General features: G+C 57.4%; 4 protein-coding genes across 11 annotated transcripts in view; 1 reads left to right on the top strand and 3 right to left on the bottom strand.

Annotated features, from left to right (window-relative positions):
* GP1BA (glycoprotein Ib platelet subunit alpha) overlaps positions 1-9,763 on the bottom strand; it is a gene marked incomplete at its 3' end in the record, with an annotated part of 31,687 nt that extends 21,924 nt beyond the window's left edge. The window contains exon 1 of the mRNA XM_079725662.1: positions 9,689-9,763. The remainder of the gene's footprint in view (positions 1-9,688) is intronic.
* CHRNE (cholinergic receptor nicotinic epsilon subunit) lies at positions 6,712-11,700 on the top strand (the record flags this gene model as incomplete). Its single annotated transcript, XM_079725663.1, has 12 exons — positions 6,712-6,757; positions 7,025-7,167; positions 7,286-7,330; positions 7,436-7,545; positions 7,675-7,830; positions 8,144-8,244; positions 8,956-9,156; positions 9,234-9,348; positions 10,615-10,729; positions 10,820-11,006; positions 11,096-11,202; positions 11,320-11,700. 12 exons carry the CDS (start codon positions 6,712-6,714, stop codon positions 11,467-11,469), a joined length of 1,476 nt encoding a protein of 491 aa, XP_079581789.1. The 3' UTR covers positions 11,470-11,700.
* Positions 9,629-10,420, bottom strand: LOC307067453 (uncharacterized protein C17orf107; the record flags this gene model as incomplete). The annotated part of the gene is given in 4 exon segments (XM_079724901.1): positions 9,629-9,934; positions 10,034-10,130; positions 10,132-10,229; positions 10,355-10,420. Coding segments are annotated over 4 exon segments (567 nt in total).
* A 445-nt stretch (positions 11,701-12,145) lies between the features above and the next one.
* The window catches only part of MINK1 (misshapen like kinase 1), a 48,499-nt gene continuing 32,693 nt past the window's right edge, over positions 12,146-27,951 (bottom strand). The window contains exons 3-33 of one of the 8 annotated variants that reach the window (XM_079725175.1): positions 27,650-27,706; positions 27,433-27,558; positions 25,538-25,648; positions 25,029-25,119; positions 24,501-24,631; positions 24,156-24,210; positions 23,937-24,015; positions 23,510-23,685; positions 22,975-23,044; positions 22,395-22,605; positions 20,185-20,301; positions 19,625-19,711; positions 19,228-19,416; positions 18,859-19,032; positions 18,288-18,548; positions 17,716-17,801; positions 17,448-17,558; positions 17,189-17,301; positions 16,946-17,031; positions 16,444-16,607; positions 15,950-16,055; positions 15,729-15,866; positions 15,428-15,536; positions 14,933-15,100; positions 14,683-14,826; positions 14,343-14,477; positions 14,054-14,154; positions 13,822-13,971; positions 13,578-13,737; positions 13,349-13,488; positions 12,146-12,984 (exon numbers count right to left, since the gene is read on the bottom strand). In XM_079725175.1, the coding sequence (XP_079581301.1) occupies positions 12,901-12,984; positions 13,349-13,488; positions 13,578-13,737; positions 13,822-13,971; positions 14,054-14,154; positions 14,343-14,477; positions 14,683-14,826; positions 14,933-15,100; positions 15,428-15,536; positions 15,729-15,866; positions 15,950-16,055; positions 16,444-16,607; positions 16,946-17,031; positions 17,189-17,301; positions 17,448-17,558; positions 17,716-17,801; positions 18,288-18,548; positions 18,859-19,032; positions 19,228-19,416; positions 19,625-19,711; positions 20,185-20,301; positions 22,395-22,605; positions 22,975-23,044; positions 23,510-23,685; positions 23,937-24,015; positions 24,156-24,210; positions 24,501-24,631; positions 25,029-25,119; positions 25,538-25,648; positions 27,433-27,558; positions 27,650-27,706 (3,930 nt within the window). In that variant the 3' untranslated portion in view covers positions 12,146-12,900. Of the gene's footprint in view, positions 12,985-13,348; positions 13,489-13,577; positions 13,738-13,821; positions 13,972-14,053; positions 14,155-14,342; positions 14,478-14,682; positions 14,827-14,932; positions 15,101-15,427; positions 15,537-15,728; positions 15,867-15,949; positions 16,056-16,443; positions 16,608-16,694; positions 16,719-16,945; positions 17,032-17,188; positions 17,302-17,447; positions 17,559-17,715; positions 17,802-18,287; positions 18,549-18,858; positions 19,033-19,227; positions 19,417-19,624; positions 19,712-20,184; positions 20,302-22,394; positions 22,606-22,974; positions 23,045-23,509; positions 23,686-23,936; positions 24,016-24,155; positions 24,211-24,500; positions 24,632-25,028; positions 25,120-25,537; positions 25,649-27,432; positions 27,559-27,649; positions 27,707-27,951 lie in introns of all 8 variants that reach the window. The other 7 variants (XM_079725179.1, XM_079725176.1, XM_079725177.1 and 4 more) reach the window with 7 other exon arrangements.

Raw genomic sequence — 27,951 nt, 5'->3', positions numbered from 1 at the left:
AAGCTGATTATAGGGAGTTCTCCGGTGGTCTAGTGGTTAGGATTCCAGGCTTTCACTGCCGTTGGCGAACTGAGATCTCACAAGCCGCGAGGCATCGCCAGAAAAAGAAAAAAGAAAGAAAGAAAAAAAAGCTGATTATAATTCTCATGCATTTTTTGTTTTTGTTTCTTGTTTTTATTTTTTCAGTGTAAATATCATCAGGTATAATCTCTATGCTTTCTTTTTTTTTATTACTTTTTTTTTTTTTTTTTTGCAGTACGCGGGCCTCTCACCGTTGTGGCCTCTCCCGTTGCGGAGCACAGGCTCCGGACACGCAGGCTCAGCGGCCATGGCTCACGTGACCAGCCGCTCTGCGGCATGTGGGATCTTCCCAGACCGGGGCACAAACCCGTGTCCCCTGCATCGGCAGGTGGACTCTCAACCATTGCGCCACCAGGGAAGCCCGTGCTTTCTTTTTTTTTAATTTTTATCAGAGTATAGTTGATTTACAGTGTTGTGTTAGTTTCAGGTGTACAGCAAAGCGAATCAGTTATACATATACATATATCCGCTCTTTTTAAGATTCTTTTCCCATATAGGTCATTACAGAGTACTGAGTAGAGTTCCCTGCGCTATACAGTAGGTGCTTATTAGTAAGTCTCATGCATTGTTGCCAATCTACTTGTGTGACTGTAATAGGGAGAAGAAACTTTGTATTCTCTTACAAGTTAATCACTAAAGGAATGTTGCCTATAAGTTTAAATTAGACGTAATGGCCTACCTCTGTGAACCCTGCCTCCCATGTAATGAGCATGAAGCTAAAATACCTTTGTTTAGCTAACAAGGAAACTTCCTGACCAGGCCCACCTGTGAATAGCTGCAGCAAGAGAGAAATCCCTTCTGGAGTCTGGCCAGAACCAGAACTTTAACCCCTCCTCTTTTAGCATAAAAGAAGCCTGAGTTCTAACTCAGGGAAGGTGGTTTAGTGGGATGCTGGTCCACCATCTTCTGTCTGCCGGCTTTCTGAAAAAAGTCACGATTCCCTGCCCCAGCAACTTGTTACTCCATCTGTTGGCCTGTCGTACGGCAAGCAGTATAAGCCAGCCAGGGCTCTTGCTGCTCGTGGCCAGCCAGCTCTGCTTGGGGAATTTTGGGGTAAGGCCCTAGCAGCTGCTGGGACCGCTTGTCCTGAGGATATTCCTTTTAAAGTTCCCTGAAGGTGCACTGGCTTCCCCAGCTCTTGGCAGTTGGAACAAAGGAATCAACATCTGGGAGCCGACGGGCTCCATACTGTAGGGTAAGTCACTCCAGTGTGTAAAGCTGGAAACTTTATTTCCTCTCTGTTTGGGGCTTTTTTTCTCTAGAATAAGCCAATTTGTTTTGAGTGGGGTACCATGTTGGAAAGAGGATAAGGAAATAGTTGGTGGGCTTTTACCCGATTTGTGAACTGGTTCATTTCTTTGGATGTGCTGGTTTGTGTGTGCTGGGTGTTTTTGTTTTTTGGGGTTTCTGTTGTTGTTGTTGTTTTGTTTTTGGCCGCGCTGGATGTTAGTTGCCACATGCAGGCTCTTTTAGGTGCGGCATGTGGGATCTAGTTCCCCGACCAGGGATTGAACCCGGGCCCCCTGCACTGGGAGCGCAGAGTCTTAACCACTGGACCACCAGGGAAGTCCCTGTGCTGTTTGTTTTGTCTTGTATTTATGTCTTTAAAAAATGGGGGGCTTCCCTGGTGGCGCAGTGGTTGAGAGTCCGCCTGCCGATGAAGGGGACATGGGTTCGTGCTCCGGTCCGGGAAGATCCCACATGCCGCGGAGCGGCTGGGCCCGTGAGCCATGGCGGCTGAGCCTGCACGTCTGGAGCCTGTGCTCCACAACGGGAGAGGCCACGGCAATGAGAGGCCCGCGTACTGCAAAAAAAAAAAAAAAAAAAAAAAAATGGGGAATGGGGCTTCCCTGGTAGTGCAGTGGTTAAGAATCCGCCTGCCAATGCAGGGGACACGGGTTCGAACCCTGGTCCGGGAAGATCCCACCTGCCGCAGAGCAACTAAGCCCAGGCACCACAACTACTGAAGCCCATGCTCCACAACAAGAGAAGCCACTGCAATGACAAGCCCGCACACCACAACGAAGAGTTGCCCCCGCTCTCTGCAACTAGACAAAGCCCGTGCGCAGCAATGAAGACCCAATGCAGCCAAAAATAAATAAATTTATATTTAAAAAAAATCCTGTGTTAGTTCCTGGGGCACTGGGACCTGGTCTGGTATCACCATCTAAGATGCGACCCAATTTGGGCCAGGAGGCACTCCTGGGGCAGGGCAATTTCCCTTATGCTGTTATCCCATAGGGGCCTGAATGCAATCGGCCAGCAAACTGGGCTTCTACAGATGCAGAGTCCTTTCTCCCCCTCAGACTTGTTCATAGGGAGGATCCTTTATATGAAAGGAGACTGGTCATTGATCAGGCCAGGGAAGCAACTCCACCTAACAGACCCACATGGTACACCTGAAGCCCACTGGACCCTGATGAGAGAGGAATGCCCTTATCAGAGCACTACCATGAGTGCATCTTGGCAAGGCTTTGAAAAGGGGAATCCAAGCAAGATTTTGAACGAAATTCACCAAAAACCAAATGAAGATTTATCAGGCCTACAGATGTTACACTGATGCAGATCCTGAGGCCCCTGAAAATACTGGAATGGTAAATTTGATCTTCATTGGGCAAAGCGCCCCAGACATAAGAAGAAAATTACGAAAGTTAGATGGTAAATTTGGAACGAACCCTTCTCCATTGGTAGATCTTGCTTTTAAAGGGTTCAACAACAGAGAACAACAACAGAAGAAAGAAGATGCAAAAGACAACACCATTTTTCTGTCAGTGGCACTCGCCAGAAGGTGAGTGACCCAAAGAGAGGTCAGCCACCATTGGGAAAGGAACAAATGCACTTATTGTAAGGAGGAAAGGTACAGGAAAAAAAAAGGTTGCCATAGGCTAAATAGGAAGGAAACCAATAAAAGTCAGGAGCCTCTCAGATGGTAGAAAGAGAGGAACACCCTGATAAACAAAGAGACCCGGGGGGGGCTCCCTTGCACTTGTGCCCAATTCCAATTTCCCCACAGGAGTCCCAGGTAAAATTGACAGTGGGGAATGAGCTGATTAACTTTGTTACAGGTGCAACATACTCTGGTAAACACCAAGGTGGCACAGAAAACATCTCAATCCATCCCAGTCACAGGAGTCCTTGGAGGGGTACAAAATTGCTCATTCTTACAACCTTTAGAATGCCAACTAGGGAACCTTACCCTGAAATAGTTTCTTATAGATGCCAGAGTATCCAGTCCGTCTTTTGGGGCAAGATCTCCTGTGTAGAAAAGGACAAAGAAGGGCCAAAGAGTTGGGTTTCAGACCTCCCCAGATGGGGACTCAGCACAGAGGAACCTGGCAAATAGACTTTACTCAAATCCTCGAGCTGCAGGAAATTTCAGATAACCTGCTAGTGTGCGTGGACACTTTGTCACAATGGGTGGAAGCATAGCCCACCTGGACAGAAAAAGCCTCAGGAGTGTTTAAAGCCCTCCTTAAGGAAATAATCCCCCAATTTGGATTAAAGCATTGCAAATTAATTGGAAAATATATTTATCCTGGAGACCACAACTGATAGGAAAAACCAAGGAAATGAACGATACATTTAAAAGGAGCATTGCTAAAATATGTCGAGAGACTAATTTAACGCGGGATAAGGGCTTGCCAGTTGCCCGGCAACTCTGGGATCAGAGTGGCTCCCAGAAGCAGGCTTAAATTAAGCCCCTTTGAAATGCTGTACAGTAGGCCATTCAAGGTGTCTGCCCAGGCAGGAGAATCTGCAAATGCTCTAAAAGACCCAGCAATTGCCAATTATATTAAAACTTTGGTCACTATACTAACCTCTGTTCATGAGTTTGCCTCCAGCAGTTCTGCCTACCCAACTAACGTAGCCTTACATCCATTCTGACCTGGGACCGAGTCTTCCTTAAAACCTGGAGAGAACCAGGGCCTGAACTTCAGCTGAATGCAAGGTGAATAGGACCACACATGGTATTACTTACCACACACTTGTCTGTAAAGTTAGCTGGGGTAAAGCCATGGATTCATCATCACACTCGGATTAAAGCAGCGCCACTGTCAAAAATGACCCAATTTCTTTTTTTTTATTTTTATTTAAAGGAACTCATTTATTTATTTATTTTTGGCTGTGTTGGATCTTCGTTTCTGTGCGAGGGCTTTCTCTAGTTGCGGCGAGCGGGGGCCACTCTTCATCGCGGTGCGCGGGCCTCTCACTATCGCAGCCTCTCTTGTTGTGGAGCACAGGCTCCAGATGCGCAGGCTCAGTAGTTGTGATTCACGGGTCTAGTTGCTCCGTGGCATGTGGGATCTTCCCAGACCAGGGCTCGAACCCGTGTCCCCTGCATTGGCAGGCAGATTCTCAACCACTGCACCACCAGGGAAGCCCATGACCCAATTTCTGAGACGCCTAGAGAGTAATGGGTTTGTGAACCCTTAGATGACTTAAGGTTGCTCTTTATAATCTCAATACTTTAAAAAATTTTCATTGTAGCTGAAGAAGGGTCAACCTATTTGTTTAATTTTGTCCAAATAGCACAGGAATTTAGTGTAATTCTGGTACAAAGTTAATTAATAGATAAGTATTGGGAACTGGAACCAATACCCCAAATTAAATTGCAAATTAGACAACAAAGGGCTAAGGGGTTTCATCAGGTTCAAACAGTTGTAGATAAAAAAGGAAAGGGATTGTACAACTGACTAAAGATTTTAAGGAATAGTCCCTGTCCAAGGCTGATCAATTCCATTCCATAATCACCTCTTTGTCACCCCTGTTCAGCAGGTAGTAGAGCGGTCTTTGTCCTTTTTCCCACAGGATTGTAGAATGGATCATTGACAGTGGGGAGTTGTAATAGGGAAGAACCTGTGTGTTCTATTACATTAATTACTAAAGGAATGTTGCCTATAAGCTTAAATCATACATAATGGCCCATCTCTGGGAACCCTGCCTCCTAGGTAATGAGCATTAAGCTAAAACACCTTTGTTTAGCTCACGGGAAACATCCTGATGGGGTCCACCTATAAGTGGCTGCAGGAAGGAAGAAATTTTTTGTTTTCTTGGCTGTGTGTTGGGTCTTCGTTGCTGCACACGGGCTTTCCCCAGTCGCAGCGAGTGGGGGCTCCTCTTCGTTGCGCTGCACGGGCCTCTCACTGCGGTGGCTTCTCTTGTTGCGGAGCACGGGCTCCAGGTGCACAGGTTTCAGCAGTTGTGATGCACAGGCTTAGCTGCTCCGCGGCATGTTGGATCTTCCTGGACCAGAGCTTGAACCCGTGTGCCCTGCATTGGCAGGTGGACTCCCAACCACTGCGCCACCAGGGAAGTCCAGGGAGGAGGAAATTAACATATCCCCTCCAGAGTCTGGCAGGAACCAGCACTACCTCCTCACCTTTTAGCATAAAAGAAGCCTGAATTTTGACTCAGGGAAGATAGTTCATTGAGACACTAGTCCACCATCTTCTTGGTCTACTGGCTTTCCAAATAAAGTTGCTATTCCTTGCCCCAACAACTTGTCACTTGATTTATTGGCCTGTCATGAGGTGAGCAGGAGGCGCTTGGACTCAGTAACGTGAACTTGGACCTGACCTGGAGTCCTCTTTCATACGTTCTGGATGAGGGTAACTGCTTTGCTGGATCGGTGTGAGGAAGCAGTGTGTAAGGCAGAAAAAGTGCTTCCTATCTCATAAAGAAACATATGGGGAGTTTCTTAAATAAAGCAGATTCCTGGCACCCCATCTCTGCCATCTTACTAAATTGGGATTCTTTGGGGATGGAGCCTAGGAAACTGAATTTTAAATAAGCATCTCCAGTGATTGATTAGGGTGGTCCAAGGAGACTTAGGAAAGACTGAAAGGTGTGTGTGTGTGTTTGGGGTGGGGAAGACAGTACTTTCATATGTGGCCACAAGGTGGTAGCAGAGAGACGAGAAACTGGTGTCTCCGGTGAGTGCTCCGCCCCCCCCGCCCCCCACCGCCCCCCGACCGGCTGAGAGTGGGCAGGCATGGGGTTGGGTTGCAGGAGGAGGTGGGCCCTGTACTGTGGCACCCTCTCCTTTGCCAGGTGGAGTTTGTTACTGCAGACTAACCCCCTGTGACCGCCTGTCTCATTACCAGATTTTATGGACGCTCTGCTTTTGCCAAACTCTGCAGGCAGAAACTGCATTAATGTGACCTTGGCTGGGCTGTGGGTGGTGGTGAGTATGGGCGGCAAGCGATGTCACCTGCACAGGGCAGCTGACTCAAAGGACACCAGTGCATTATTGGAAAGCAGGGCCCTCCATACCCCCACTGCCAGGCTTGTGGTTCCAGGTGTTTCTTAAAAGACCTGTCCACCTGCATCAGGCCTGTTCCAGTCATGAGGGGATCGGGTCTGTGGCTGGGGAGCTGGCCGAAGCCCAGGCAAAGGCTGCTGGGATGGGGTGAGGGCAGGGAACTCAGGATGGGGCAGCTGCCTCTGGAAGAAGCCAAGATGTCCCTGGCTGCCGTAGGGGTAGTAAGAGGATTAGGTGTCAGTCCCTAACCCAGCCCGGAACTAACACCCTCCTCCACTAACAGCCCCCTCCCCCACACTCACAGCACCCTGGCCTGCCCCCGTCGGAGGCTGCCAAACTCAGAATAACCCCGGGGACCAGACGGTGGGATGGCAGCGGCTCTGCTCGGCGCTCTGCTCCTCTTGCAGCTGCTCGGTATGGACCAGGGTCGGGGGAAGTGGTCGGACACACACACAGGATGCTGACATAAATTTAGGGACAGGACAAAGAGACTGAGATGTAGACGGAGACGCGATATTTGGTCCCCAGGCACATCACTGGTTCGGGAGACAGACACGTAAAAATACACAGCCTCAGACAGAGGCAGACAGAGAAGCAGAGCCATGCAGATCCAGAGGCAGAGAGGAGAGGCTCCTTAGCCTCTCCGTTTCCAGTGACCCCACTGCTTGGCCCCACCCCCAGGCAGAGGTGAAGGGAAGAACGAGGAGCTGCGTCTTTACCACCACCTCTTCCACAACTATGACCCAGGACGCCGGCCAGTGCAGAAGCCTGAGGACACTGTCACCATCACCCTCAAAGTCACCCTGACCAACCTCATCTCACTGGTAAGATACCCCACCGTCACCCCAAGCGCCATCTCTGAGCCTCAACTCCCACTTCTGGTCCCAAGCGCTGAGCTCTCTCCTAAAGCTGGCTTCCATCATCCTAATCTCCCATCCGCAGAATGAGAAAGAGGAGACCCTCACCACCAGCGTCTGGATTGGAATCGTGAGTGGAGTCTGGGGAACAGTGTGAGGTCTTGTCCAGGGGACCCTTTTCTCCCAAACTCCTCTTGGGCACCAAGGCACACGTCCTTCCGTCCCCCACCCTTAGGACTGGCATGATTACCGACTCAACTACAGCAAGGGCGATTTTGGGGGCATAGAAACCCTGCGGGTCCCTTCAGAACTCGTATGGCTGCCAGAGATTGTGCTGGAAAACAAGTGAGGACGGGGCCAGACTGGAGGGAAGCCGGGGCCCGGGGGGCTGGGTTGGACCTGGTTGGGGCAGGTTGCTTGGAGGGAGAGGGGGCCACAGATCTGCTCAAACCCTCGGTTTCCCGGAGCCCACAGTATCGACGGCCAGTTCGGTGTGGCCTATGAAGCCAACGTGCTGGTCTCGGAGGGCGGCTACGTGAGCTGGCTGCCCCCAGCCATCTACCGCAGTATCTGCGCCGTGGAGGTCACCTACTTCCCTTTCGACTGGCAGAACTGCTCACTTGTTTTCCGGTGGGAAGCGGCCCGGACCTTTTTGGAATTACGGGGGCAGGGGGTGGGGCCAGGTGTGGGCGCGGCGCGGGGGCGGGGGGGAAGTTCGGGGCGGGGCTTTGTGCTGGAGGTGGAGCTAGACATTCGAATGGGGTAAGGTCGCCCTAGCGGGTTAGAAGTAGGTGTAGAAACCCAGGGGTGGAGGCGAGGCCTGGGTTGCCGGGTGGAGCTTAATTCCCCTGCCAGATCCCTGCTTCCAGGGCGGGGCCTGAGGCTGAGGCTGAGGCCCGAGTCCCAGCCTCTGCGGTGGGGGGTCCGGGCCCCGGCTCCGCAGCTCGCAGACGTACAATGCAGAAGAGGTGGAGCTCGTCTTTGCTGTGGACGACGATGGCGACACCATCAGCAACATAGATATCGACACTGAGGCCTATACTGGTGAGGCCTTCTCCAAAAAACTCGCTTCTAGACGGGTCCAGAGAGGAGACTTGCAGAGTGGGGCTGCCCCAAGCCATCGATGCTGGGATTGACTTGGCAACCCTGCTTTAACTTGACCCTTTCCTGAAATCTTTTTTTTTTGGCAACAATTTTTTGTATGTTAATTTTTTTTGTTGTTTTTATTTTTATTTATTTATTTATTGCTGTAATGGGTCTTCGTTTCTGTGTGAGGGCTTTCTCTAGTTGTGGTGAGCGGGGGCCACTCTTCATCGTGGTGCACAGGCCTGTCACTATCGCGGCCCCTCTTGTTGAGGAGCACAGGCTCCAGATGCGCAGCCTCAGTAGTTGTGGCGCCCGGGCTTAGTTACTCCGCGGCATGTGGGATCTTCCTGGACCAGGGCTCGAACCCGTGTCTCCTGCATTGGCAGGCAGATTCTCAACCACTGCGCCACCAGGGAAGCCCCCGAAATCATTCTTGATCGTCGGACTAGTCCAGCTTTCTCGATTGTGGTGATTCCCTAACCTCTCTGGGACTGCCCCTTTCTGACCAGCCCAAGCAATCCAGACCACCTGCCCCACCCACCCTTGTCCAGACGGTTTGCATCCTCTCCTCGCCTGGAGTTGCAGGCCCCCCGCGGTCAGATGAGGGGACAGAGCAGAGCAGCGCGCCCCACCCCCGAGAGCCAGCTGACCGCGCCTCCCATCCTGCAGAGAACGGTGAGTGGGCCATCGACTTCTGCCCCGGGGTGATCCGCCGCCACGACGGTGGCTCTAATGATGGTCCAGGGGTCACTGAAGTCATGTACACGCTCATCATTCGCCGGAAGCCGCTCTTCTACGTTATTAACATCATCGTGCCTTGCGTGCTCATCTCGGGCCTAGTGCTGCTCGCCTATTTCCTGCCGGCACAGGGTATGGAGTCGCCCAGACCCCAAACCCGGGCTCCCTCCTGGGGGGCGGGGCCTGCTCTCACCAGGCACTCCCTCCAGCCGGCGGCCAGAAATGCACCGTCTCCATCAACGTCCTGCTCGCCCAGACCGTCTTCTTGTTCCTAATTGCCCAGAAAATCCCGGAGACATCTCTGAGCGTGCCGCTGCTGGGCAGGTGGGGGCAGAGTGGATCCCGGTGGTGCCTACGTGGGGCATGGCCAGTGTGAAGGGCGGAGCCAGACGAGCATGGGGTGGAGCCAAGGGGCTCGTTGGGGAGGGCAGGGCCCAAACCTAATGACTCTGGGAGAAGCCTCAGCTGTCTCATCCCCATCTGGGCTTTATTTGGATGCGGGGTGGGGCTGGGATGTGGTGGCTTTTCCGGTCCCCCGTCCTCCGTACTGCTGCTGGACGCCACCTGGAGGTCTCCGGAGTATCTCTGTTGGGGGCGGGCCGGCTTAGTGCCCACCCAGCCCCGCCGCCTCTGGCCCCCACCTCTCCCCCCATCTTGAACTCACCGGTTCCCCGGGGGTGCCGAGGCCCAGCTGGCGTCGCCACTGTTGCAGGAATGAGGCGGATCCCTGCAGACCTCGTCCACACAAGCATAGCCGCGCCCCCTGGAGCAGAAGCCGGGCGCTCGCGCCTGCCGCAGACCCCGCTTGCCGAGCCCCCTGCCCCGCGGCCTGGGCTACCCGGGCCAGGGCTCCACCCGGATCCCCGGCGTCTAGTCGCCGCACCTCCTGCTGCACGCACGGGGCTGAGATCTTCAGTGGGGGTACAGGAGTTGGCGGGGGTGCAGAGGTCCCTGCTCCTGCCGCTCGATCTCCCTTGCCCGCCTCTCCTCAGCACCCCCGGCACCCCACCTCTAACAAGGTGGCCCCGAAGTTCACTACGCTGGCTGCGGCTTCTCTTAGCACCAGCCCCAGGGTGGGCTTCGGGGCGGGCGGCTTCTCTGGCTCGCGGCTCCAGGGACTTCGGCTCTCTGAACCGCTGCTCCAGATATTCATGGGCTGCGGCCACAAGTTCCAGGGAAGATAGGAGCGGGGGCTGGAGGGCCACCTGGAAAAGCACAGGGACTGCGGGGTCATCAGGTCATAGGGCAGAGGTAATGGGGGGACGCTGGAAACCTTCCCAGAGCGTTTCGAGGTGCCACCCTTGAGGGTGGAGGGTGGGTATCGGCGCACCTCCGTGGAGCTGTGGAAGTGGCAGACCCACAGCAGGGTTTCCAGGGAGCTGGGGGTCCCCTTCATGGTTGCCACCGGCCGTGCGAGGGGGGAGAAGGGCGGGGGGGGGACGCGTCTGGCCCCGCAGAGGAGCAGCAGCTAAGGGGCATAAGTCCACCCCTTGCGGAGAGGTGCGTTTGTGAGGGCAGAGGACTAGTGGCCGCCTCTGTGGCTCAGGGGAAGTGGGGAGGCTGCGACGTCACCAACTCCGGGCTCCTCAGGTACCTCATTTTCGTCATGGTGGTTGCCACGCTCATTGTCATGAATTGCGTCATCGTGCTCAACGTGTCTTGTCGGACGCCCACCACTCACGCCATGTCCCCGCGGCTGCGCCACGTAAGCACCGGGTTGGGGGGAGCTCCGGGCGGGAGGCGGGGCTTCGAGCTAACCTCCCGGCCGCCCGCCCGCCCACCCACCCACCCCCAGGTCTTACTGGAGCTGCTGCCCCAACTCCTTGGCTCGGGCGCACCCCTCGAGGTACCCCGGGCCGCCTCGCCCCCAAGGCGGGCATCGTCCTTGGGCCTACTGCTCCGCGCGGAGGAGCTGATACTGAAGAAGCCGCGGAGCGAGCTAATGTTTGAGGGGCAGAGGCACCGGCACGGGACCTGGACTGGTGAGCAGTGGCCCGAGCGGGCCAACGGGGGCACCTGCAGCGGGAGAGGCTCCTAATCACCCCCCACCCCCCGGGGTCGCTCCCACCAGCTACCCTCTGCCAGAGCCTGGGCGCCGCCGCCCCCGAGATCCGCTGCTGCGTGGATGCCGTGAACTTCGTGGCCGAGAGCACACGAGACCAGGAGGCCACCGGCGAGGTGGGGCAGGAGCGGGAGAGGCTGGGTGGGGAGCAGCTGGGGGTCTCCGCTCTCCCTGACTCGTGCGCCAGCCTCCTGCAGCTTTTAGGGACTCAGCTTTGCCCGCCCCTTCCCCAGGAGGTGTCCGACTGGGTGCGCATGGGGAAGGCTCTCGACAACATCTGCTTCTGGGCCGCTCTGGTGCTCTTCCTTGTCGGCTCCAGCCTCATCTTCCTCGGGGCCTACTTCAACCAAGTGCCTGAACTGCCCTACCCGCCCTGTATGTAGGCCTGAGCCTGCGGCCACGGTGACAAACGTTCCCACCCATCTCCAGGAGGAAATCTGAAAAACAAGTTGCTCCCATTGCTTTATTACGATCCTTTCGTACTGCCAATGATAAATCTGTATTCAGCTTTGCAAGAGTCGTATGTGCACACGTGTGTAGGCCTGGCCACCGGGCAGACATCAGGAGACGGCAGATGGTTCAGGCAGGCTCTTGCATGTCAACCCTCCAGAAGGCAAGAACCGTCCTCAATTCATTCTTCCTGACCTCCCCGTTTTTCTTGGGTCCCAGCTCCATGTGACCCTCTAAGAGATCTTTATCCAGTTGTTGCCAAACAGGAGAGACCCCCCCTCCCCCGCCCCATGCAGGACTTGAATATAGAGAGGCTCGAGCCAGGCACCTTCGTGGCCTGGCCAGGCTGGAGAGGGTGGAAACCAAATGGCCCCTGTGCAGGGCCCCACACGTTTAAGGCTGAGGATGCTCTTGCCCTCCCTCAGTTGCTTCCTCTAGGTTTTCTTGGCCCAGCAGTACCCATCCACCCCCTCTCCACCAAGGCTCACTCACTGCAGATTCCACACCACCCTGCCCAGGTTCATCCCAGCAGTGCTGGCGGGCCCTGGCTAGTACCTGGGATGCTGAGAGAAAACAGAATGACGTAAGTCCTGAAATGGTGGGAGCTGGTTGAATGGTCTTTATTAACAAATGGAGATCTCCAAGGCCACTACATTGAGAAGTGGTGGGGGCAGGGAGGGGCCGGGGCTACTTGCTGCTCACACTATATACAGATGCAAGCAAAGGGGGTATGGAGGGTGAGAGCTCCCTGCTCCCTCCCTCCACCAGGGAAGGGCAGAGGCTAGAAGAGACAGGGGTTGGAAAGGGGTAAATGTTTTGGCTGGCGGGGTCCCCCCTCCATTCCCTGGGGTTTGGGGGGAGGGGAATCATTAAAGTGCTTTCAGAAAATGAGGAAATGGTCCCTGCCCCTGGAGTGGCTGGTGACCCCCCTAAAACCTAGGGCCCAGTGACCCCCCCCAGGGTCTGGTACATTCAAGGGGGGAGCCGGCTCCCCTGACGTGCAAATAAAGGGGCCCAGGGCCCTGCCGAGTCAGCAGCAGTGGGGTATGGGGTCCAAGCCCCAAGCACTCTCCTCTTAAGTGGAGAAGGGGGGTGGGGCTAGGCCCACTCAATTCCTGGTAAGGGGAAGCTGTGCCTCTCCCCAGAAGTTGGGACAGGCACAGTTTTGGGGAGAGAACATGTTGGGGAAGAGGATGGTCACGTGATCACAAAAGCATCAGGGGTCAGAGGTCACGTTCCCAGCAGGCTCCAGTGAATCAAACCAGTAAAAGCAAAGCCCAGGAAGGGAAAAGAAGGGCGGCCTGGGAAGTCTGGGTGTGGGGGGGAGAGCTGGTCCACGTGGGACAGCCCCGTCCAGGGCCCCGTCACCAGTTCATGATGCAGTTACGGTTCAGGGTCATGAAGTAAACTTGGCTGCTGCCCCCGGAGCGGACTGAGGCAAAAAACACCTGGGTGGAGTAGGAGCAGAAGTCACCAGGGATGTGTGTGTGTGGGGCGGGGGGCGCGTCTTAGTTAACTGGGAGAAGGGGAGAGAGAGAGACTGCAAAGCGGAGTCCCTCAGAGTGCCCCCCAGCCCCTCTGAAAGGCGGGGACACTTGGGGAAGTGGGCAGCAGGCCGACCTCCCGGGTGAAGGAATCTGGAGAGTTCTCAGAGAGGGAAGACGAGGGAAGGGCAAGCTGTGACCACACAGTGCGCTCCCTGGAGACCTCCTTCCAGGAAGAGCCAGAACCACCCCTCCCCCAGCTCTGCCCAGGGGCCCAGGTCCTGGGGGCGCACCCAGTGCAGGAGCCCGGGCCCCTTGTCATTCCCACCTTGTCGTTGCGCTCACACAGGAACTTGAGCCTCTGGGCTCGTTTGTGCATGAAGACCCCGTCTAGGTGGCCCGTCTCCACGGAGCGGATCTCAATGGCTTTCTCACCCCAGCCCATGATCTGGTTGGAGCAGATATAGGCTGGGGGGGAAGGGAGTGGAGGGGCAGTGAGTGGGCTGCAGCCCAGGTCAGTCGGGGACACAGGCTTGGAGGGCGGGCACCTCACTCACCCACAGAGGTGGGCATCTCTCCCCACTGCAGCACCACGTCCTTAATGATCCGCCCATACGTGTTGACATAGACGCCCTCATCCTCGTAGCACAGCAGCATCTCCATGCCATCCGTGTTGGGGAGGAAGATGATGGCGTGGGGCGTGATCTGGCTCTGGATCTGGGAGGAGAAGGTGGGCTGGAGGCCCCAAGTCTGGGGCACAGACTGGTGGCCCCAGTCTGTCTGCAGCCCTGCCAAGCTTACGTGCACAGGGATGTAGATGTCATAGCTGTTCCCCGAGTCGACATCCACAGCATGGAAGCCGGCGCTGGAGCCATAGATGACCTTGAGCCTCTGTCCCTCCTCTACCGTCAGGTCCACCAGCAGAGGGCGGTGTGGGAGGTCAGCAAAGGACTATGGAGGACAGAAGAGCTCAGGGGACGTGGGTGGAGGAGCCAGACCTCAGAACAGTGTTGGGGGCTGAGGATGGGGTTACCTTGAAAGCCATGAATTTGTGGTAAGGTTTGGGGGCCCAAGCATACACCTCCACAGAGTTCTTCAGGGCAATGACCAGGAATTTGATGCGTTCATATTTCACTGGGGGCAGGAAAGAAGAGGGATGCAGGAACTTCCCTTCTTGGGCTGCAGCCCCTCCCACAGGTCTGTCTGTACCCCCAGCTGTGTGTCCCCCATCTCTGGCTACAAGGCCTTCTTAGCCCAGGCCCCCGTTTCTTTCTCTTCTCATAAACAAATGTGCCCCGGCCACTGTGTCGTGACCTCCTCACCAACACGGTAGTGCCCGCAGCCCTCCATGTCCCCCACAGTGGTCCAGCCCTGCTTCTTCTCCACTTCTGGGTCATTGTGCAGGATCTTGTTCCGGAGCCAGGACAAATAATATACCCGCAGTTTGTTCCTTTTCCCTGAGGGACAGACACACACACACACCCCTCATCGGAGGTCCAGCTTCTGCCTCCCCACCGTCCTTCGTGTGCGAACCACGAGGGGTGAGAAAGTGCAGCCCCACCTTCCAGCTCCTGGACCAAGGCTGCCCTCCTCCCAGACTGAAGGTGGTGACGGAGGGCCCAGGGGCTGAGCCCCCTTCCCGGCCCTGCCCTGCACACACACCTGAGATGGTGATGAGCAAGTTGAGTCCCTCCAGCACATCCATCTGCTGGAAGCGTCGCCGCCCGATGAGTCCATACACCTTGCCCTGCCCACTTCGGTCCAGCAACATCAGCCCGTTCTCCGTGCCCACCAGCAGGTTGACCCCTGCAATAGGAGCCCTTGGGCAGATCAGAGGCAGAGCCAGGCCCTCGCCTGACCAGGAGCATGGGGGCACACCAGGCCCCACCTTTCCTTCCCGGTCCTGGCTTACCCCAAAGGGCCGCACAGAGGATCTCGGAATTGAACCGCTTCTTGTACTTCCGAATCTCGGGGGTTTCGCTGTGGGCCCGGGTGTTGGTGGGATTCACGTTGACCACAGAGCCTTTCCTCACGTCATACTGCAGCTGATCGAGCCGACTGCCCTCTCCACCCACCAGGGCTGCCAGAAGGATGAGAGGAACGGGCAGTGGGCTGCAGCCCTCTCACCCCGTCTCTCTTTACTCCACACCCCAGGATACTTCGAACGAAAGGGAAAGACTGGAGAACGGAGGAGGCACCTGGAGGAGTTTAAACAGGGCCAGAAGGACTGGCAAAGTCCTCGTTCTGTCATGCGAGTCCCTGGGCCACCACTGAGCATTTTTTCTCTTGGGTCAAGGGGGGCCCTTGGTGCCAGGGCAGGTTCAGGCCACAGGGGAGGCCATGACTGCTTTGTGAAGCCCAGTCATCAGAGGCCCACCCGTGCCCATCTCCAGATCTCTCGTCTCACCTGTGATGGGGATGGTGTCCCCACTGCCTCCAGGCTGGTAGATCCCCAGGTCCACAAACATCGTGAACGAGCTCTTGCCAGGGGCCTTTACCAGCCCACGAGACTGGTACTGCGGGGTGGGGGCGGCAGTGAGGCAGACACACCAGACCCCAGCCCTTGCCCTCCCCGCTCCTGTTGTACCCTGGCCAACCAGCTCCCCGGGGCTCCACCCTGCTGACCACAGCGCCCCCGGCACCCCTGGGCCTCCTGCCCACGGCCAGTGATCTCTTCTCGCCCTGTGGAGCCACCTTCACTGACTTACATCACTGCCTCCATCCTTCAAGGGGGGGCTTTGACCTTTGCTGCTCTCGGTGGGCGAGTGGCTGGGCTGGACCACATCTGGCAGGTTCGTGTAACCGTTGCTATCAGCATGCAGCAGGCTTCGCTCCTCTTCAGGGGTCTAAAGGAACAGAGAGAAGGGGGCCAGTGCTGGGGCCAAGGAGGTGCACGGCAGGCTGGGGAAGAACGGGGGGGCCCACTCACGCGCTGGACCACCATGGTGCCACCCCCATAGGGGGTCTGGGTCCCGGCTATCTCCTCCACGTCATGGACCACCATGGTGCTGACGCTGTCTGTGTCTCCATCGCTGCTATGGGAGAGAGGAAGGTCAGGAGGCCCTCCAGGCCCTGCCTGCCACCCAAGTGCCACCCGAGTGCCACAGGGAGCAGACAAGAGCCGGAGGACTGGCGCCTTCAGTGCCTGTTGGAACACGATGCACTCAGCCCTCACCCGGCAGCCCCTGCCCCCTGCCCAGCACGTGGGGAGGGCTGGCCGCACAGAGGCACCCGAAGGGGCCTCCCAACTGACAGGACAGTGAGAGAGAGCTGGGGACACCATCCCCCAGCCCCGTACCCCATTCTCTAGGGAAGGGGAGGAAGAACTGACCAGCAGTGATAGCCGGGGGCCCTCCTCTGGGAAAAGGGAACCACTTTCCCTCAAGCTGGCTGCAGCTCCCCCACCCCCAGGACGCCCCGTACCGGCCCCCGGGGGTATCTCTGCTGCCCTCTGACGGCTCGCCGTTGCTCTCCTCCTCCTCGTCCTCGCTGCTCTCCACCTCTTCACTGGATGACGAGTAGTCCATGGCCTTCTTGGGAGGCCGGGGGGCCTCGTCCAGGGTCCGCTCTTTCAGCAACACAAAATCCTGCAGGGGAGGAGCTGTGTGAGGGGAGAGGCGGTGGTACGAAGGAGGCCAGAGGAGGGGCTCCGCCAGCAGGCCCTGCTCACTAACCTCACCAATGGCTCGCTTATAGCTCTGGGAGGGGCCGTGGGGGAAGGAGCGCAGCCAGGAAGAGGCAGGAGAGAGGTTAAGAAAGGTTAGTAACTGAGAAGCGCCCCCGTTAGCCCACAGACCCTCCAGTCACAGATTAATGAAGCCCCTGACCCTGGAACCCAGCTCCCTGGGGCTCAAGAGGCTCCACATCAGCCCCAAAGCCCCAAACCGGGAGAAGGCAGGGCCGGAGGTGCCACCCGATGACTTACTGCGGGCCGGCCTGGCCGCGAGCGGTGGTCATCGGGCTTGGCTTTGTTCCCAGGGGAGAGCACGGGGGAGCTGTCCAGTTTGGAGGCTAGAGGTGGCGGGGTGGGGTAAGGGAGGTCACTGACACCTGCACAGGGGGTGGCCTCAAGCCCAGCCCGCTCCCCACCCTGCCCCCACCCAGTAGAGAGCAGCCAAAGGCAGGGTCCACCCTGATGGAGGCTGCCCGTGAGGCCGGGCTCACGTACCTCCCACCCGGTTCCGCTCCAGTGAGCCAGCCTGGGGGAGGTGCCCGTGAGAGGCGGGGAGGGCGCTGTCCGAGCGCTCCCAGCCAGGGTCGCTCCTCCTGAGGTCAGGGTTGCTGTGGGAGGGGCAGAGGCAGGGTCAGGGACACGGGGTGTCTCCACCTGGGGAGGCTGAGCTGCACCGCAGAGGGAGCCATCACCAGGGGGAAGCAGGTGGCAGAAGTGAGGGTGGGAGTGAGTAGTGTGGGGACAACTCCATTACCTACAAGCGTTGGGCGGGCCAGGGGGCTGAGCAGGGGGCCCTGGAGGCTTGGGGTTGCCCCGCTCTGCCCGCCTTTGCAGATAGATTTGCCAGGCGGAGTTGCTGCGAGGTCTGTGGAGGGAGCACAGGGGTGCCGGGGGCGGGGGCAGGGAGGGGGCTGAGGTGACTGGGTCGGGGCTTGCCCACCCCTAGGCGGGTAACCTGGCAAACTCCCCTCTGCCCCCCACGCCGCTCCCTGGGCTGCCGCCCGCCCGCACCCAGGGGTTACCTGGCACGGACAGCCTGGGCTGGCCGGGACCCTCCAGCCCCACTGGTGTTAAGGGCAGTGGCGATAGATGAGGTCCTCTGAGGCACCTGAGGAGAGGAGAAAGGAGTCAGTGCTCTGTGCTGGGCGCCTGGCGGACACTTGTCCTCATGGAGATGCTGGAAGGGGGCTCTCCCCACCTTTATGGAGAAGCAGATGCTGGAAGGGGGCTCTCCCCACCTTTATGGAGAAGCAGACTGAGGTCGGGGAAGCTAATGAATTTGTCTAAGGTCACGAAGCTGGGAAACAGCAGAGCTGGGATCTGACCCAGAAAGTCTGGCCCCTGGTGCTCCCCAAACACCCTGGGCACTCTTCCACTCCCATATGCACCATGGAATCACCGGGACACACTCGGGTGGCGGCCTGCTCACCCGACATTAGGGTAACACCTGTGGGACGCGCCGTGCTAGACGCCTTGCCCTTCTGTTCCCTTCCAACCCCGAACCCATGTCCACCTCGCCTGCTGCCCACCCGACCTCCATTCCCCTCCCTTACTATTTCTCTGCCCTTTTTTGGCTCAGCAGGGCTGTCCTTACCTTGGGAGGGGCCTCATTATCAGGCCGGACCCAGGCTGGGGGGTTCGGGCTGGGGCCAGGCCCTTCGGAAGTGGGGTCTGAGTTCTGGCGGATGACAGCTCCTCGGGCACTAGGCGTGGCAGTGGGTGCGGGCACGGCAGGGTCGGGGTCGTGTGAGGCTGGGAAGGCAGCCAGGTTTCGGGTGGGCTGGTCCTGCAGGGACTGGGATCGGGGTACAGGCGCTGCATATGGCTTCAGTGGGACCCGGTGTGCCACCAGGCTCTGCGGGGAGAGACCAGGGAGGGTGGGCTGCCTGCTCTGTGGCACGTCCCCACCTGGGAGCTGGGGCTTGGGCTGGGAGGAAGGGGCAAGTCAAGCCTCTGGCTTCCAATTATCCATTGAAAGGGGCTCCTAGAGCCCAAGAACAGGTAAGACACAGAAACAGATGTGTGCAGCCGCCTGTCTCTGCCCACGTATCCTGAGGTCTGTGATCCCTGGCTAAGGGCGTGTGCATGTATGTACTCGAGATGTAGCTGTGCTGCGTGAGGCCCCCTGCGTCTGCATGTTAAGACAGGAACAGGGAGAGACTCACCTTGTGTGGTCCCTCCTGGGGCTCCACCGGCCTCTGCATAGGAGGAGTTTGGGAAAGGGGTCCTGGGGGCCCAGGGGAGGCCTGGGGGACGGGGGGCTCAGGCCCTGTGCTGCCTGGCTTGGTCTTGGCCAAGGGAGAGTTCTGCTGCTTGTTCATCCTCGTTCTCTCTTCTACCTGTGATGCAAGAGGATGCCAAACAGGACAACTTTTGTCCTGTTCTCAGAATCGAGGTCCAGACCTCTCCAGCCCTCCGCTTGCACCGCGTGCGCCTTTCCCCTTCCCAGCGCCCGCCTGTGCGGAAGGACCATGCTTGCAGCTATCAGGCCCCAGGCGGATGGAGTCTCAGGCGGCAAAGGAGGCAATGAGTACCTCTCGGGCCCAGGCCGGTTTGTCGGCAGGGTTAATGCCCCGACCGTAATGATACAGGGGCTTCCTGTCCCCGGGCAGGATCTGCTGCTGTTGCTGCTGCAGGGACTTGAGGTAGGCGTGCTCCTGCTGCAGCTGCCTCTGCAGGCGCTCCGACTGCCGCTGCTCCTCCAGCTGCTTCCTCTTGTATTCCTGGGCCCAAGGGTAGGGAGAGAGGGCTCAGCAGGGTGTGGCCCTGGAAGCTAGAGCACGCATGCCCTTCCTCTTCTCCAACTGCCTAGAGAGGCGATGTCTTCCCTCGATGCTGGGGTGAATCCCTTCCCCTGAAGGGTTCCCATCCCATTCCAGCAGAGACACTCTGAATACGCATCTTCCCAGAGGAAGCTGGGGACCCCGTTACCAGCAGTAGGGCCTGTTCCTGGAGCAGCTGTTGCTGAAGGATCTCGAGCTGTCGCTGCTCCTCCTCTAGCCTGTGACGGATATACTCCTGGGGGGGTGGGGTGGGGGGCAAAGGGCAGGGAAAGAGGGAGAGGCAGAGGGGGGCGGCGGCGGCGGCGGAGGAGTGGGCGGACAGGGTCAGTGGGGTGAGGATGAGGAGGCGGTAGAGTAATAGAGAGGCGGGGCGGGGGTGGGATAAGCCCCGCAGAGGGCAGGGAATGAGGAGGAAGCCGGGGTGCAGGCCCCACGAGGGAAGGTGCAGGGGGCAGGGGGCAGGGGTGGGGCAAAGAGATGGGAATGAAGGCACAGAGACAGGAGGAGGGCAGGGAGCCAGGGTGGGGGGTTGAAGGGTGGGAGAAAACAGAGAGAAAGAGTGAAGCTGGAAAAGATAGGAGGAATCTCGGGGTAGGGGAAGAAGGGGAAGGGGGCTGGGGAGCAGGGGAGGCAGGCGGCGGGAGCGGGGGGGCAGCCCGGCGGGGGCGGGGGTGGGGGTGTGTCCGGTGTGCGCTGGGGGCGCTGTACCTGCTCGCGCTCGGCCTGCCGCCTCTCCTCCTCCCGCCGCAGGGCCTGCATGTCCTCCAGCCGCCGCTGCTGCTCCTTCTCCTGCAGCTTCCGCTGCTCCCGCTCCCGCCGCTGTTGCTGTGGGGGTAGAGACGTGTGGCCTTCAGGGCTGCACCAGACACAGGGACAGCACAGCCCCAGAAGGCGGACCCACCCCGGCCCACTTCTGGAAAGCGGATCCCTACTGGACAGTGCGGGCTGGTCGCCATCTCACTGGGGATGGAGGTGAGAGAGGGTGGCTTCAACTTGTTTCTACAAACCTACCTACCCTCACGTAAGAGCCCACGGGGGGCGGGGGGGGGCTTGGCTTGCGAGAAACTTCTGTCTAAGGTGGCTGTGGGCTTCGGCCTACAGCTGCTGAGAGGTTGACTTCTGCCCTTGGGCGGGCCGAACTGCATAAAACTGTCTCCTATCCACTCCTCCACCAAACAAACAGAACCTAAAGTCAACAACAACCTCCCCGCCCCCCAGCCCCACTCCTGGCCTCTCGAATCTCGGCCCAAAAGCCCAAAGGGAGTGGGCCGTAGTGCTAGCCCTCAGCCACCAGAGGGCACCAGGGGCCCATGCACAGAGAAGCAACTTCGGGACCTGGCTGGCATCCTTAAGTGAATGTGACCTGCGCTGCATCACTACTAGCCCAGGTCACATTCTCTTAATAACTTTCACAATCTTTCTGCTTAAAAAAAAAAAAAGAAAGAAAGAAAGAAAGGGAAGGGAAAGAAAGGAAAGAAAGAAAGAGCACAAGCCCTAAGGATCCAGCAGGCCTGCTTCAGGAAACACCTTGGTAGACACAATTTTTGGTTACTCTGCTACCTGAATACAGTATTTATTAAGAAGAATTTTTACTAGGTTTTCCTGCAAATCATTCTTTTGTTCAACAAAGATAGGGGTCTACTCTGGGGAGCAGTACCTGGGCAGTGTGGATGCTTCCATCTATCTCCTACTGCTTAGGTAACTTTTAAATTAAGTTCAGCTCTCCATGAGCTTTGGAATCATGTAATTGTTTCAACAAAAAACCCATCATTTAAGGCAAAATTTTAACCAATCTATACACCTCTTCTTCCCCACCATGAACCCTCCAAAATAAATACATTTAAATGTATATGCATACAGATACAAAGTATTTCTTAAGTTGGTGATTTAAAAAACTGCCCCTGGGCTTCCCTGGTGGCGCAGTGGTTAAGAATCCGCCTGCCAATGCAGGGGACACGGGTTCGATCCCTGGTCCAGAAAGATCCCACCTGCCGCGGAGCAACTAAGCCCACGCGTCACAACTACTGAGCCTGCGCTCTAGAGCCCGAGTGCCACAACTACTGAAGCCCACGCGCCTAGAGTCCGTGCACCGCAACGAAGAGTAGCCCCCGCTCGCCGCAACTAAAGAAAAGCCCACGTGCAGCAATGAAGACCCAACGCAGCCAAAAATAAAATAAATAAAATAAAATAAAATAAATTTATGAAAAAAATTAAAAACTGCCCCTATTTAAAAATGAGATTCTCAAAAATAAATAAGATTCTCTATAAATTAAAATGAATTTCTCCCACCCACCTCCAATTAGTGCGATTGACAAGCCTGTACAAAGCAAATCTAAGCCCAAACAACAAAAGTAAAAGGAGGGTCTTTAGAAGGATCTTCTTCATGTTCAAAGGGAGCAGCTGCTGGAGAGACCGATGCCCAGGGCACTGAAGTGTTAGTACACAGACCCCCAGCTCCCCGGGACTGAAGGTAAAGGAGCAGACAAACCCGGAGTGGAGGTTTACGTGCAGAAACAAGGAGGGGGGAGAGTGTGGCTTTTCAGAAAAATCTCTGCTCTGAAGGGACGCTGATGGCACAACCACCCACACAGGGCTGGCGGGTACGCCTAACAGAGGACAGAGCCCTCCTATACAAATCTGAGAGCAAGAGGCTGGGAAGGCCCCACGCACTCCCTCTTTTCCCTGCTGCCCTAGGGGGACCAGGGGTAGGACCAGTAACCTGGTCAGGAAGCCCTTCCGGGAGGACCCCGCCCCCTCAACACCCTCCGCCCCTCTAGTGCCCCGCCCCCTCAACACCCTCCGCCCCTCTAGTGCCCCGCCCCCTCAACACCCTCCGCCCCTCTAGTGCCCCGCCCCCCCAACACCCTCCGCCCCTCTAGTGCCCCGCCCCCTCAACGCCCCCCCCCCCCCCCCCACACCTCCTCAACCCGCCGCCGCTCTTCCTTCTGCTCCTCTATGCGCCGCTGCCGCTGGTGCAGCAGGTGCTTGATGTGCGCCTCTGGGTCTCGCTGTTGCTGCTGCTGCAGCTGCTGCTGCTGCTTTAAAGCCTCCGAGTTGCTCTTGTTCTCCTGCTGGAGCCGGAGGAATTCCCTGCGGAGGGTCGACTCCCCCGGCACATTCATGATGGAGCTGGGTCAGGGCCGCACACGGAGGATCGGGGTCAGAAGCCACCCTCATCCCTGGGAGCCCTAAATGGGCGCTTCACCCGACCAGACCAGACGGTCTGCCTCTGGTCACTCCCGGGTGACCGGAGACCTGCCCTCCCTCTGCCCCCTTTCAGGCCCCGATTCCTCTAACATCCCAGCCTGCAGCCCTGAATCCCCCTCGCACACCTCTTGCTCATTCGTTTGTTCCGTTCCATCTCAGCACCCAGGGATTCCGTCTTATGGGTCTACCTGTCTGTGCCCACCACCCCCAGACTGAGTCCCCAAGCCAAGGACCACTGTTGCCCCCACAGACGGTAAGCGATGGTCCCCAGCCTCCACCTGCCAAGCCCACCTTGGCTCTCCTTCCTCTCCATGGCTGTCGTCTTCCTCTTCGCTGCCACTGTACTCATATTCTGTCTCCTCTGCAGGGGGGGAGATCACTGCTGTTTCTTCACCCAGTGCCCCAGACCCCACCCTGGGCTAGGGAAACCTTAGATGGGGATAACCAATAAGGTCTGTCTGGATGGCCATGCTCCTGGGTCCCCACCCGCCTCCTTGGAGCAACGGGGTGATGGTGGGTCGCAGGTTTGGGCCTGGACGCAGATGCGGAATTAGACCCCACCGTGGGCGGGATGTGGTGGGAGGTGTACATGCACTCACACATGCACATGCTCAGCATGAGCCCTCATGTGGAAGGCGGACTTAAATCAGGTGGTGACAGAGGAAAAACCCCTCTGGGGTTGGAAGTTTGGGAAGGGAGATCTCCTTGGACAGGGAGAGCTGGGGCTGAAGGGGGGGCTGAAGGGGAGCCAGGAGGAGCCAGGGCTGGTGAAGAGGAGCAGGGGCTGTGTGTGTCCCAGACCCGCCACCTCCCTCTGCCCACTGACCTTTCTCGCCTCGTTTCTTCCGGGATCGGTCAATGTGGTCCTTGAGCTGGATGCGGACCTGCCGCTCGGTGGGCTGGTCGCGGATGAAGGGGAACTTGAGCAGCTGCTCCGTCGGTGGGCGGCTCAGGTAAGTCTTGATGAGACACGTGTCAATGAAGTCGATGAACTTCTTAGACCTGGAAACGATGGTGGCTCACACTGGGAGGGCCCCCTCGGAAGGGGGGTGATTCCAGGAGGAAGGGGGATCCACCCTGACTTCCCTCCTGTCTCCCCCGTATCCCAACACCAGGCTCCTGGCTCCCCAGCTGCAGTGCCGCCCTCGCCCGCCCCCTCTTCTCTGGTGCAGACCCAAGCCTGGGTGCAGGGGGTGAAGTGGAGGCCTTGTCCGAGGGCCTCCTTCCTAGACGCCAACCCCCCAGAGACCTACCATTTCTTGGACTTGAGCCTGGGTGGCGGGTTCCGGGGGATGAGGAAGAGGGCTCGCATGGGGTGCATGTCACACAGAGCTGGCGCACGGAAGAGACGCAATCAGCCCCTCCCGCCCGGCCAAGAGCCTGGAGTCCTTCTCGCCACAGGCCTCCCACGACCCACCTCCTCCCTATAGCTCTTTCTGGGCCCTCCCTTCTCTCCCAACCACTGCACTTACGGGGGGCTCCCTCTGCCATCTCGATGGCTGTGATTCCTAAAGACCAAATGTCACTCTGTGGAGGCAAGAGAAGAGGGACAGGTGAACGTTCCCGGCCACTCTTCCTGGTCCACGCCCTTCCTGAGGCCCCTGTGCTCCAACCTGCGCTGTCTTCCAACTCTCCCACCCTTCCCGTCCGTACTTTCCTGACCACAAAACGTCCCTCAACTTCTCACTGCTAACACGACCCTAGGTCGTCATTTTGCTCCCCAACCTGCTCAAGCCCCCCCTATTTTCAATCCACCCACCGCCCCCACCTCCTTCCTGCCCTTGGCTGCCTCCACGCGCCTACTCTCTGCTCCATACCCTGTAATCGTAGGTGGCATCAGGGTTCTCATCGCAAGCGATGACCTCGGGGGCCATCCAGTAGGGGGTCCCGATGAAAGTGTTCCGCCTGCCCACGGTGCGGTCCAGCTGCGCGCTCACCCCGAAATCCACTGGGAGGACAGAGGGAGAGGCTGTGATGGAGCATCACGTCTGCTCCCTCGTCTGTGCTGGCGTCCGCGAGTCCTACCTGGCCACTCCCGGCCATCTCTTTACCCCATCAACATCCCAAAGACCCTGACTTAGTCTTCCTGCGTCTGGGGGAAAAACCAAGGTGAAAGGACCAAGGGACAGCATTCCAGGCGGAAGGAGCCAAACAATCCCATCTCCCCAGAGGGGCCTGCACGGCACCTGGGACCTAACAGGGAGCAGGCAAGACAAGTTCTCGGGTGACTTTCAGCAGAAGGACAGGAGCAAACCTCCCAGCCCATGGGTCGTTGGACTTGAGCCACTGGAGGGAATGAATAAAGGGGCTCATCCTGTGCTGGAGGTCAGAAGGCGTCGGCGTACCTAGCTTGACCTCGGCATTCTCCGTCAGCAGCACATTCTGCCCCTTGATGTCTCGGTGGATCACCTTGTGGGCGTGGAGGTGGGCCAGCCCCTGGGGCAGGAGAGGGGGAGGTAGCCTTTGTGTTAGAGGACAAGGATGTGAGCCGAGGGGAGGGGGAGGCATCAGTCTGGTCTGGGCTGGGCTGAGGGAGCTGCCCCTCTCCACCCAGGGGCCCAAGTACAGGCTGAACTTTGGGGGGAGCTTCCCCAGAGTGGTGGCTCTGGAGAATCCAGCTGCCGGGTTGCAGGTGGAGAAGGGGCAGTGCCGGGGAACAGAGGCGCCCATTTCCCGAGTGTTCTCCAAGGTTGGCACTCAGCCTCCACCCCCACCGGCATCAGGCCCTCTCTACTCCTTCAAGAGGGCACAGTTCCATCTCCTTCCCCGTGCGTGCGGGGAGGGTCCACGTCCAGGGAGACGCTCCACAGGGGCTGGCCCAGGAGGAGGAGGCGGGGAGGGCCCTGTCACTCACCCGGAGAATCTCCCTGCAGATGTAGGCGATACAGTCCTCCTTCAGGGCGTTCCCTTTCGTGTTCTTCACCAGGTCTGTCACAGAACCAGCACCACAGAACTCCATCACCAGCTATGGTCCCAGGGAGGCACCGGAAGGAAAAGCATCTGTCAGGCAAGGCCTCCTTCCCCTGCCAGGCCCCTGGAGGAGGACTGGAGTCCTTGGGGCCAGAACTGGTATGAGCTGGAGAGCAGGGGCCGTGAGACCTCCCATAAAGGCTACAGAACTTGCTGAGATTAGGGAAGGAAGGGGACACAGCTGGGAAAGACAAGGCAGGTGGGCTGAGGGAGGTTGTCTGGGACCTGAGTAGGAGCCCAAGGAATCCCTAAAATTATAGACAACATGATGTGGGTTTGTGTATTTTCCTTGGGGAAGGGTCCAAAGCTTTCATCAGATCCTCACTGGGATCCATAAACCCCAAACAGTTAAGAACCACTCCTCTGGGGCAGGGGTCGGCAGTCTATGGCCAGGAAGCTAAGCATGGTTTTTACATGTTTAAATGGTTGGAATAAAAATCAAAGAAAGGGGACTTCCCTGGTGGTCCAGTGGTTAACACCCGGTGCTTCTACTGCAGGGGGTGCGAGTTTGATCCCTGGTCAGGGAACTAAGATCCCACATGCCACGGCCAAAAAATTTTTTTTAATTTTTAGAAAAATCAAAGGAAGAATCAGATGAAATGCAAACCTTAGTGTCTTACGTAAAGATCTTTGGGAATCCAGTGACACTCCTAGTCCCATGTGTGCATTATCTATGGCTGAGTTGAGTAGTTGTTGGAAACTCTGTGACCCACAGAGCCCCAGATATTTACTAGCTGGCCCTTCACAGAAAAAGTTGGCCAATCCCTGACTGAGAGAGAAGAAAGGGGCTAAGAGTCAGAAGTCCCCAGGTCTGCTGGAGACAAAACAGTGCATGGGGCTACCAAAGAACCGCAGGAGGGAACCTGTGAGACTTCGGCAGAAACTCCGCAAACAGGCAGGGCCGAGGCAGGGAGATGAGAAGAGCTCCCGGCTGGTCTCCTCTAGGGACCCAGAGGCAGCGGCCAAAAAAGTGCCAGGGGATCAGTATGCCTGTCCAAATGTTTTCACTGTACATTTTCTAAAAGCCGCATCTAACGCAAAAAAAACACGTTGGCTGGGATACATACATTCGTGTGCACACTAGAGGTAATTTGCATACGGCCCGCATCTGGGGCCTCCAACTCCCACAGCAGAGCACAGGGGGAGGAGGGGAGGATGGTGTCCATCAGGTCCACAGCGGGGCACCTGGTCACTAGCGCTCAGCTTCTAGCCCTCAATGATCACCCACTACACACTACCTGACGTGTTACTCACCTTTCTGTTTGTGTGTGTGTGTGTGTGTGTGTGTGTGTCTGTCTCCCCAAAAAAGACTAAGTGCCTTGGAGGCAGGGACCACAACTCATGACTATCTGTGCAGGGTACGTAGAGGGTGCTCAGTAAGTACTTGTCTGGCAACTGCTGGGAGCGGGGACCTGGCATGCGCTCCAGCCCCCCAGCCATGGCTGTGCTCCCTTCTGCCCTCTCCTCTGTGCTGGGTTGAGCACCACAAAGGGTGAGGCTGGGGAATCAGCTGGCACCAGTGCCCAGGCTAGGGAGGGCAATGACTCTTAGGAATGTTCTTGGCCAGGAGGGAATTTGGGGGAGGCCCGAAAGAGCTACAGCAAGCTGTGGCTGAGTAATCGTCCATAAAGTCTTGTGCGCTGCCGGGAGGGGTTCGGGTCTTGCCAACACCCACAAATATTTTGATGTGTTGCTTTCCCAGGAGCTGTGCACAAAGGCGGGAGAATGGATGGACTAACTGGGGGAGGAGCAGGGGGGCAGGCCAGGGGCGCTTCTCACCCAGAGCTGGTCGTCGTTCCCAGGGGGGCTCTTCTTGATGAAGGCCCCGTAGTAGGTGGCGATGTTGCGGTGGTGAGAGTATTTTTTCAACATGTTGATCTCCTGTTTGATCTCTTCCTCCTCATCCTAGGTGAATCCGGGGAGGTGAGCCCTGAGAGTCCCCCCCAGCCCCCTTCTCAACGCTCTGACCCTCCCTCTGCCCCACACAGCTCCCTACCTCTGTGACATCCATGACCTTGATGGCAGCCAGCTGCCCGGTCTTGACATGGCGACCCTGCAGGACAGAGAGCCAGGCATGGAGGCATCAGGAAGGGCTTAATTTGGGAGAGGCCACAACTTTTGGCTGTTTTCTGTCTTACAAAGTGCCCCTCATGGTGGCTAGACACCTCAGTTTATGGGTTGGTCATAGACAGAGGGCTACAGGAAAACCACCGAGGCTGGATCCCAAGTGCTACGCTGGATAAGATGAAGGGTCCCCTCCCCGGAAATGCTCGAGGGGGTGAGTGAGAGACCGTTGCG

This window comes from Hyperoodon ampullatus, assembly GCF_949752795.1.
Source record: "Hyperoodon ampullatus genome assembly, chromosome: 19".
Taxonomy (NCBI): Eukaryota; Metazoa; Chordata; class Mammalia; order Artiodactyla; family Ziphiidae; genus Hyperoodon; species Hyperoodon ampullatus.
The sequence above is the reverse complement of the archived record's forward strand: the minus strand, read 5'-3'. Positions and strand labels throughout refer to the sequence as shown.